This window comes from Sturnus vulgaris, chromosome 4 (assembly GCF_052056855.1).
Source record: "Sturnus vulgaris isolate bStuVul1 chromosome 4, bStuVul1.hap1, whole genome shotgun sequence".
Taxonomy (NCBI): domain Eukaryota; kingdom Metazoa; phylum Chordata; class Aves; order Passeriformes; family Sturnidae; genus Sturnus; species Sturnus vulgaris.
The window spans coordinates 74,431,196-74,441,489 of NC_142246.1; the positions used below are offsets into that span (position 1 = coordinate 74,431,196).

The 10,294-nt window shown below is 59.2% G+C and overlaps 1 protein-coding gene across 2 annotated transcripts; it reads right to left on the reverse strand.

The window, feature by feature from the left end:
• Positions 1–1,037: 1,037 nt before the first annotated feature.
• On the reverse strand, positions 1,038–9,964 carry FGF5 (fibroblast growth factor 5). 2 transcript variants are annotated; one of them, XM_088164457.1, is made up of 3 exons: positions 9,586–9,964; positions 5,719–5,822; positions 1,038–2,719 (listed from the first exon to the last, which is right to left on the reverse strand). In XM_088164457.1, the coding sequence occupies exons 2-3, from the start codon at positions 5,746–5,748 to the stop codon at positions 2,384–2,386; spliced, it is 366 nt and encodes a 121-aa protein (XP_088020583.1). In that variant the 5' UTR covers positions 5,749–5,822; positions 9,586–9,964; the 3' UTR covers positions 1,038–2,383. The 2 variants fall into 2 exon arrangements, with proteins under 2 accessions (XP_088020583.1, XP_014747536.2); XM_014892050.2 differs by lacking the exon at positions 9,586–9,964 and adding an exon at positions 8,082–8,394.
• Between the last annotated feature and the right edge of the window lie 330 nt (positions 9,965–10,294).

A 10,294-nucleotide genomic window follows, 5' to 3' on the forward strand; every position in this document is an offset into this window, starting at 1 on the left:
GAACAAGACCTACACCCCTGGCAGGAGTGACTACAGGATGAAAAAAAAAAACACGGGAAGGCTTTTCCCCTCTCAGAAGGTCAATGAATGTCCCTAAAACCAGGGAGCTGGAGGACATTGGCAGCTCACTGCACTCTGCTGTACTCCTTGTATCCCCTCCCTCAGCTCCACGTGGATTCGCACCTCCTCTGAGAGCAGCAATTGTCTGGAAAGGAACTTGGGAATCCTCTTTAGCCTCTTGGGTTTCGGGCTTGTTTTCCCCAGCACCGCAGCAGTACCTCTGAGGTGGGCTGAAAAGGAAAACAGAAACAATACCCCCAGAAAAACGAATTTAAATTTTAAATTTAAAAGACACATTGACCATATTCTCAGGTCTTTAGTGCCCTGCTGCTATGCAAGCCCAGCGGATTCCCTTAAAGAAGGGTGTTTGACAGGAACAGGGAGTGTCTGCTGGATTCCCTGCCCCTGCTCTCCCTGCTGGGGCTGCTCCCCCCCGGCCTCTTTGTTTCAATAGCATCACTACATTTTAATTATTACCACAACAGCAAAACATCAGCTTCTGGTTTTCCCCCATAAGAGTTTTCTGTAAAAGATTAAACCAATACCTTTTTTCCTCTGAGGGGATGCAGCAAGACCAGCACATTCACTCCTCCTTTACCTGCCCGGGGAGCTCCACACACCTGCCTGGGCCGGGGGAACACCTGCAAAGGCTCCGATTCCATTAGCACACAGAGGTCACTTGAGCGCTAATTACCTGGATTCCGTCCGTGCACAGCCAGACAGTGCGGCTGGAGGTGACGGGGAGCACAGGACACCCCTGTTCACCCGGCCCTGCTGTGACCCAGGTGCAAAGAGCTGCCCCAGAGGAGCCATTGGGGCACGGTTTGGGGGCACAGCAAAGGGAACGCCCACACCCTTTCAGCTCCACCCCATCACCGACACCACGCTGGCCAACCCCAATTTTGCAGTGCCCCCGTTTTTCCCTCGGGAGGAGAAAGGCAGGCACAGACAAGGGAAGAGACCACACAATCAGGTTATAAAATAAAACACAACAGTTTTATTCCAACGTCCCCATCCGTCCTCGTACGTGGAGCACGCGCGTCTGACCAGGGGCTGCCAGAAGGATGACAAAGGCAAAGAACCACGATTGCAACGGGAACAGCCATTGGTACCACAATCAGATGCGGAGAGGAGGCTAATTATTGCTGCTGGACGCTGGTGGGGCTCAGGTCCTGAGGGCTCCTGCCAACCTGAGCCCTCCTGGGCTCCGATTAAGGCTTCACCGGTGAGGTTCAATGCTACCAGTGCCTGCACGTACAGCAACACTGATTACACGCTCCATGTGCACAACTACTCCACAGATCGCACCACGACAGAGAAACAATTCAATATCGGGGCCATCAGGCCACCTGGGTGGGAAAAACACTCCCCAAGGGACAAGCAGCTGTAACAGCATTTATTGCCACATCACCACGCTCACTGTAAAATTAAAACCTTGCTCCCTGCCTTTGCAAATGTATTGAAAGTGATAAAATAAATCAGCAGCAAAAACTGTTGGATGAAACCAGTGGGCACCTGGGGGCCACAGCATCCCTATCCTGTGGGGATACCTGCGTAGGGACTCCTCCAGGGAGTAGGAATGCCTTGGCACCAGGGCAGAGGTATTTTAAAGCGGGCATGGAATCCATACTCGAAGGGACAGGAAGAGACTCGCTCCTGCAGCTGTCCAGGGAAGAACAGGAGAGACCACCAGGAGCGGGGTGCAAACAGCCACCCTCCCCAAACCACACATTGTGATGTACACATCACAAAATACATACACACACATCTATTATTGCCAACACAGGGTTTGGAGACTACCTGGCACCACAGATAAGGCGACTGAATTTGCAGGGCTTGGTCTCTCTGTTTCGTTTGTCGAAGGGAAGAGCTGGCTTCTAAGAGAAGGGAAAGGGACAGACCTGGATACACGGTGCCTGAGGTATGGTTGGAGGAAAAAGTGCAGCAAGAAGGAGATGCGAGAAAAACAAACTTGACTCCGAACATCTCTCTCGTATGCAAATGATTGTCAAAGGAGTCACTAGTGGAAAATTAAAAAAATACGTCGGCTATAGAGGTACCTTTCTACTCGTTCCAACAACAGAAGGCTAACCCGAGGTCCGTGCAGTGCTTTCAGTCCACCACAGGGATGCTCCTTGGCAAGCCCGAGCTGCTCATCCCAGCACCCGTCTGCGGGGATGCCTCCCAGCTGCTGTGGTTCAGAGAAGACCTCGAGCCCGGCGCGGCCACCCGGGAGCCGAGCCGTGTCCCTCTGCAGAGGGAGACGCGAGTCTGCCGCGGGCTCCTCCCGAAAGCTGCCGGTGCCGCCGTCCCCGCGGTGCCGCTACCCAAAGCGGAACTTGAGCCGGTACTTGACGGGGCCGGGGTTCTTCCGCGGCGGGGCCGCCTTGGGCTTGGGCGGCGGGGGCTTCTTGTCGGGGAGAGCCACGGTGAAGGCGAGCTCGGGGGGCTGCGGCTGCCCGAAGCGGGGCAGGAAATGCGTGGAGACGTGCTGGGGCCGGGCGCGGGGGCTGCAGCCGCGCTTGGCCTTGCCGCGCTTGTTGAGGGCCACGTACCACTGGCGGCCCGAGCGGGGGCTGCGGTGCACGGCCGACGCGTACGTGTTGTAGCTGTTCTCCTGGAAGCGCTCCCGGAAATGGCAATCCACCGTGAAGCGGGCCTGCGGGGACAGGGGGGACACTGCTCACAAGGGCCAGGCGCTCGCTGTCCCCCACCGCCAGTGCCGGCTGGCTCGGCCGCCTCCCTAAGGAGCGGCTGGGAACAGCGGGCACCGAGGCTGAGGGCGCCGGGCACCCCACTCTTTGGGGAACGCCCAGCTCGGCAGCTGCTTGCCACCCAGGTTTGGGCTTTCCCGGGAATAGAAAGGCTTGGGCTGCCCCAGCAGGGCCCTTCCCTGCTCTCCAAAACGGAAGAGCGGAGCCTGGCACTGCGCTGTGTGCCTACAGCCCCGCGACCCTCAGCTATAGCTGTCAGCAGCCCCTCCCAAATGCTGCGCCACGCTTGAGCCCGATGGGGCACGGTGCCCTAAAGGCTTCCCCAGCTCCATTTCACGGCAACACCTCCAAACCACTGACAAGGAGGAGACGCTGAGCTCTCCAACTCCGAACCAGCGAGCGAGAACAAGACCCAACCCCCAGCAGGGCTTTGTAACCACAAGCGAAGTGTTCCGAAGCCCGAATTTAACCAATGGAATTGACACAAACGGCACAAACGAGAGCCCACAAACTGCCGCGCACATTTTGCCTCACAGCACTTAAATTAGGCCTTCTCTAGCTTGCTGCTTCTGAGCGATGTCACCTCTGTGATTCATTTCTGCTCTCCCTGTCTCTCATAGACTCTCCCCTCTGCTTCTCCCATGCACAGGCCTTCACTTTTCCCAGCAGGGCTCTGGTGACCCTTGGTGCTCCCCGAAGACCAAGTCCCACACACAGAGGGAAGCCCCTGCCCTGCCCGGGGGAAGCACAGCAAGAGCTGCCTCACCATGATCCTGTCAGACTTCCTCACGTCCCAGCCTCTCGGCTCACGGCTGCACTGCTCCAGTCTGGAAAAGCCATTTTCCCCCACAGAGAGCAGGCAGGGCAGCCACAGCACGTGGCTGGCATTGGATGTGCTCTGCAGAACTCCAGAGACCATCACCAAGGGCAGTCCTGAAGTCAGTTAAACTTCAGAATCTAGTCGAGCAGAGACTTGCCCCAGCAAGGGAGGCGCCGTTGTGGCAACTCTTGGAAAAGCAGAATTACCTGGGCAGATCTATCCCCCGGGGTCCGTGCTGGACAGGCACCGAATCCCTCCCACCCGCTCCGTGCTAAAAATGGACAAACAGGAGAGCGAGGATTTATCAACGAGGAAAAAGCCATCTGTGCACACAACTGATAATTGCCGGGATAACTGTCATATTCTGAAGCTGCTGCCTCTAAAAATGAACCACTCAGTAATTTAATTAAGCTGGCAGGAAAAAAAAAAAAAAAAAAAAGAAAATAAAAGAAAAGAAAGAGGAGGAGAGCGTCTGTAAAACACCAAGCTGGGATGGAGCTGAGCCCAAGAGCGAGTTTTGGAGGAGCCCAAATTCCTGCAGGGATGACTTTTGTCTGTGGTTCAGCGCAAAGTCCCCGGCCTGACTCCCATATCAAAGCCCTGCCCTGAGTGACGGGCACAGGACGTGCTTTGTACTGCTCGGAACTCATTAGGCCATGAAATAACTTCAATCCTGCCAGCGCAGGAAAGAACAACAGATGCCGGGTTTGCATTATTGGCATTGTTTAGTCCAGCAATCTTCAGACATTTGGGTCAAGTTTCTACAAATTTGCAGCTTTCACCCGAGCGGGGCATCGTGTGTCCTCACCCCTGCCCTGACCCTCCTGACTGAGGTCCCTCCCTGGCCCTGCCCTTTGTGTGTCAACAATTAACCACGCACCAACGAGGCTTGATTTAATTTCTGCCTGTGCCAGGGCATAAATCAAGGCTTCAGCTCAGATAAGAGGCCCATTGTACGCCAGAAGGGAAGGCTCTGGAGAGTCCGGCAATGTCGCTCTGCCTGCTTCCCTCTGCTCCCCATCCTTTCCCTCTGCCCTTGCTCTGCCCCCTCTGCTCTCACCTCATGTTTTCCTCCATGGAACCATTCCTCTTTTCCCCTAGGTACCATTCATGCTCCCACTTCATATCCTAAAGTAAGCAGGCACGTGCTCACCCTTGAAGCATCAACAGGCTTCAGGAGCCACACTCCAAGAAGGCTTAGGGGATAGAGAACTGAGTTCACACATCTCCCTCAAGTCATCTGCGGTCTCGGGGCAGTGCAGGCACATCCACGACATCTCTCTGGGACCGAGAGGTTGATCCCAGAACTTCAAGGTGGGAAACCACCTTGACCCTTTCCCCCAGCCATCAAGCCTGACCAGGCTTCTCTGGGAGCCACCCTCAGGGACGAGATGCCGCCCTAAAAATGCCCTTCCTGGGGCGGTGCATGTGTACACACCTTCCAAAGGCACCGACTTTCCTTTAAAGCACAGGAGTTCACCGTGTCTGTTCAAACCACCTCTGCAACTGACAAGAGCAAACGGGAAAGAAACACCCCGAGCTTGAAACAAGCAGCGAAATTAACTTATGGATTCATTGGACACAAAGCTGGAAAAAGTATCCCGAGACCTGCAGCCAACCTCAGCCTTCAGGAAACCATCCTGCAGAGCAGAGCGACCAGGAATTTTGCACTCTAGCTGCAGCATAGCTGCACGGTCTGGAGCTCACCTGCCGAGCCCCCGCAGGGCTCCCTGTCTCCAAGGGCAAAGCCAGCCCGAGCCCGGGGCTGCCGGCGCCACGCGTGCTGCTCGCCGGGAGACATTTGGCTAAACCCCTGTGCGCGATCTGCCGCAGAAGTGGCTAAAAATAACCCAGCCGTGCTCAAAGAGCAGGCTCTGCCCATGCACACGCCCCAGCGCGCACAGAAAGGCGCACTCTGCGCTGCTAAACGCGCTGTAGGAGGAGGAGGAAGGTGGGCCGGGGGGCTTGGGCCCCACCTGTCCCCTCTGTGCCTGCCCGGCGCCGAGCCAGCCCGAGGGACCCGCCGTGCCCGGGACTGCCGCTGTGCCGGCACGGGGACGTGCCCCAAAGCTTTTGATAAACAACACATACTCACAATGGGGGGAGGGTAGGGGTTTTACTTACACTTGCATGGAGTTTTCCTTTTTTTGACATCGCTAAAAATTTGTTGCTGAAAACTCCTCGTATTCCTACAATCCCCTGAGACACAGCAAATATTTCCAAAATACCTAGGACGACAGAAATCCCAAAATAAATCACAGTTCTTTTCATATCGGTAGGACAGACAGAGAAAAAATAAATACAACTCAGTCTGACAGGTTTGCATTTCCTCTCCCACGTCCCTGCTCCTCAGCTGCCTGGCTCCACCCAGCTCCTGCTCCATCCCTCTGCCTCACAGAGCAGCCTCCATCCACTCCGAGATGGATACAGGGGGGTGGCTGGGGCTCTCTTTTCTTTTTAAAGCTCGATTTTGGGGCACGACTCCTGGCTGGGCTGTGGTAGAACAAGTTAGCCCCTGGGGAAACCACTGCCAAGGGTGGGAAAAGCTCCTCGTACCTACAGCAGCCTGCTGGGATCAAAGCTGCCCATCCTCATCCTGCAGAAACTGAGCTCAAAGTCAGTGGCACACAGGCCAGCTGGGACTGGAGGTACCACTGATGCTCCCTCACACGCCGTGCTCCCAGCAGGGCTTGGGGAACGGGGCACCGGGCAGCCCAGCCGTGGAAAAAACAGGACTTCCCCGAGTGTGATGGGCTTCCGGCCCCTGGTGGGCCATGCAAGACCTGCAGCTCATCTGACAGAAGAGCCCCAACCTCCGAGCATCCCTCAGCAGCAGCACCTGCCCAGGTGCTGTGGGCTACCTGGGGCAGAGGGCCGGGAATCCCCCCAGCCCCTGACAGCTGGGGGGGGGGGGTCAGCACCATGTCCCCAGCGTCCCCTTGGCACCCCGGGGAGCCGGCACTGCTGCCCAGCTGCAGCCCCAGGGGCTCTGTGGCCCCGACCCCAGAGGATGGAGCCGGCAGAGCATCTCGCCTGGCCCCCAAAGGGCCGTGGGATTAACATGCCGGGAGCAAACACAAGCCACGTTAAATCCCCCAAGGCTGGGTATCAGATCACCACTTCCCACGTTTATTTTAAGGAGGAAGCACATCCCCCCGAGGCACCCAAGTCCCAGCACCAAGGGCCTAGGGGGCACTTTGGGGGTTATGGGCTGCCACACCCCCTACCCCATGTGCCACAGGCCACAAGGCTCTGCAGCAAGGCACGCACCTCGTCCAACACCTGGCTGTCCTCGAGGGCACCCCAAATCCTCCTGCCTTTTGGGGGTGCCCCTGCTGCCGTGGCAGACATGCTCCCGCTTCTTGGGGTTGCCTGGGGTCAAGCCCTATTTCCCACAGGCCAAAGCTGGGGTTTCCCTGCCAAAAGGCAACTGGTGCCTCCCGAGGGCCTCCTCGCCGCAGCACCCTGGCACGGCCCGCCCTCTCCATCGCCTGTCCCCAGCCGGGGCTGGCTCCGCTCCGACACGCAGAGCTGGAGACGCTGTGGCCTTTCCGGGGGGGATAGCTCAGGTTAAGGAGGAAGGAGCTGCAAATAATTCAGGTCTCTGCAAGACAGCTGTAGCACCAAACTTCTACCTGCCCTTCCAAACCCGCGTCTCCCAAAGAGTGAGCCATGGCACGGGCACCCCGCTTTCCTACCCATCCCCTCAACCCCTGCAGGCCACGTGCCTGCTGTGCCCACCAAGGCCCGAGCAGAGCTCCTGGGCTCCCAGCATTCCTGCCCAGGGATTGTTCTCCCTCCTGGGGCCACGGCACAGTCTGGGCCCCAAATTCTTTGGTCCCAGGCAGATGTGGTGGCTGCTCCATGAACAGCTGAGCCACGCACGCTGCCAGGGTCACCTCGGGCCCGAGCCCTCGGGCTCTTGAAGTGATTTTTCATCCCCACCTGCCATCTCATTCCCTCTAGCAGGATATCATGGCAACTCCGACCAGAGGATAAGCCATGAGTTAGCACAGCTTTCTCTCAGGGGAACGTCAGCCTCAGTCCTATTTTTAAACTGAATATATCCTATCACTGTGCTGGGAGAATGAGAATGCAGAGAGAGGGATGGAAAAGTCCCACAGGGAAAGGACCGAAAAGGGGCAGCATCCTCCCTCCCAGGTGCCTGGCAAGGGGCTGTGGTGGGAGTGCAGACCTCAGGCTCTCACAGCATCCCCACGGGCTCACTTCCTCGGGCCGGGCGAACCCCCAGGTGCCCCTTCCCGGCAGGAGACAGGCAGCTCTCACAGAGCCCGCAAACCGCAGCTCCCCCCCGGCACCCCGAACGCCCCTGCCCGTGCCCGCCAGGGCTGCAGCTCGCCCCGGCGAGGGTGACGGGAGCGAGGGGCTCTGTCACCCCCCGGGGGGTGGCAATGGCGCAAGGACAGGGATGCTCAGCCCCGCTAGCCCGGCCCAGGAGCCCCCCGGCCCTGCCGATCCCCACTCACTGAGCGGACTCGCGTCGTGGGCGCCGTCCACGCGGCCGTCGGGGTGCAGCTGCAGGTGGAAGCCGATGCCCACCCGGCAGTAGAGGCGGCCCCGCCGCCGATCCGGGCGGCTCCGCGGGAAGCGGCTCGGCCCCGCCGCCGCCGCCGAGGAGGAAGAGGAGGAGGAAGACGCGGGGGCGTTGCGGCCCCGCTGAGCCCCGCCGGGCACCTGCTCTCGCCGGGCGCGGGCGGGCAGGGCGAGGAGGAGGAGGAGGAGGAGGAAGGACGGGCTCATGCTGCCGGCGGGCGGGAGGAGGGAGGGAGGGCGCCGCATCCCGCTCCGCTCCGAGCCCTGGAGGGGGGGACCGAGCACGGGGGGAGCCGGGCCGCCCCTCCCCGCTATTTATAACCGGGAGGGGACCTCGCACCTGTGCCAGGCCCCACGCCCCCTCCCCCCCCCCCCCCGCCCCCCCGATGGCAGATGCGGGGCTCGGGGTGCATCTATCTGGGAATTAACTTGTCCTCCTCGCCGGGACGAGGCCACGGGGCTGTGGGACCCTGGGGACAGGCTCGGGTTGCAGCCCCCCGCCCGGGGTTCGGGGGGTGACACGGCAGCTGCACGCCCGGCCCGGCCCCGGGCAGGGGGCTCGGGAGCGGGGCTCAGAATCCCCCTATCCGCAAAGCCGCTCTCCCTCACTCCTCACGGGGGCACGCTCTGCCCAGAGCCGCCCTTGGGGATAACGGGGGCTCCCCATCACAGCACCCCAAGGGCATCTCACGGCCAGCAGGAAGGCGGTGGCCCCTTGTCGGGCCGCAAGATGCTCCTTGGTTCCTGGGCAGGGGTACACGGTCCTCAGCCCCCCACTGCTGTCAAGGTGACCCCCGGTGCCCCCCAGCACCAGCGGCCGCGTTCCTCCCAAGCACCAAAACCCCACAGCACCACGGCACAGGAGGAGACCCCCGCAACAACAGGCCATCCATCCCCCTGGCACAGCTCCGCACGGATTATGCTTTTCTCAGCTCCTAGGGCCGCTCCAGGTCCTCAAAGCCACCGGGAAAACCTCACCTCTACCAAAGCCAACAGGGGCCAAACACGCCCCGCGCAGCGCGGCCTGCAGCCCCGGGCTGTGCCCTCCTTACTCCTGCCGACAGGTGCTGTCCCCTAAATGCCACCTGGGAGCCGCCCCCCGGGCAGCCCAGAGCTGCTCCTGCCCGGCGGGCTCGCCCGGGCCACGCGCCCAGGGATCGGGTTCGGCAGGAAGGAGGCAGAGCCGCTGGCACGCCGGAGGGTGACCTTCGCCTTCCGAGGAAGCTGAAGGTCGGGGGCACAGAGAGGGACACGCACTTAAGGAGCTGTACCCAGCCTGGCGGACACCTGGCACAGCCTGGTGCGAGCAGATGATCTCACAGCATTGCTGCAATTTCAAACCATTTCTCAGCACACGGATATATCCACAGAGCTATATGCACACGTGTTATATATAGACATGTATACATAGACTGCCCTATATATAGATGCACATACCTGAAGGAAGGTCGGAGCACTCCAATCTTGTTTACTTGTCCCAGCTGTAGTGGTTAGCCTAGCAAAATCCATGACTTCCACTTAGCCACCTCCTCTTGAATTACACACACATGCTGATTACAAATCCGGATCCACGAGGACGATGAGGACCTGCAGGACTTCCTATCATCTCGAGTGGTGTTCGTGCAAGGTTTTGCATCAGCACAGTTACGAGAGACACGGCCACATTGCTCCAGGAGGATTTTCTCTTGGGCATCCTGGTGTAAAGGTTGCAGCTGGTACAGGAACACGGCAGCAAAATCCCGGTTCTCCGTCTGCATCACCGGACCAGAAACCACTTCTGCCACTAACTAGTAGAGGTGAAAGCAAAAACGTTCACAATCACCATCTTGGGGGTGCCCGGACACAGCAGCCGCCCAGGAGCAGAGGGGAGGCACCTGCATGCCCAGCCAAGGCATACCCAGCATTAGAAAAGCTTCTGTGCCCACAGGTGCACCAGCAACTCCAGCCTTCCTAACTCCGACCCTATTGTCCACCCTCGCAGTTTGCAACAGCAAACCACCCTGGTGCCACGCGTCCTCTGCTCACTCACACCTCTGCTTTTCCCTTCCAGTGAAGAATTCCTAGCAAACTCAAACTCCTGAGGGGGGGGTGGCCACCCAGAAGGCAACACCAGCCAGATGGGCTTGCCCAGGCTGGTCCCCAAGAC

What these genes read in the sequence shown, in the direction of transcription:
- FGF5 (XM_014892050.2), bottom strand. Translation starts at nt 8,394, where the DNA reads ATGCGGCGCCCTCCCTCCCTCCTCCCGCCCGCCGGCAGCATGAGCCCG. An exon ending in CCACGACGCGAGTCCGCTCA is followed by an intron (nt 5,823 to 8,081) that starts GTGAGTGGGGAT and finishes CTGTCGTCCTAG; the next exon opens with GTATTTTGGAAATATTTGCT. An exon ending in AAGGAAAACTCCATGCAAGT is followed by an intron (nt 2,720 to 5,718) that starts GTAAGTAAAACC and finishes CTGTCCCCGCAG; the next exon opens with GCCCGCTTCACGGTGGATTG.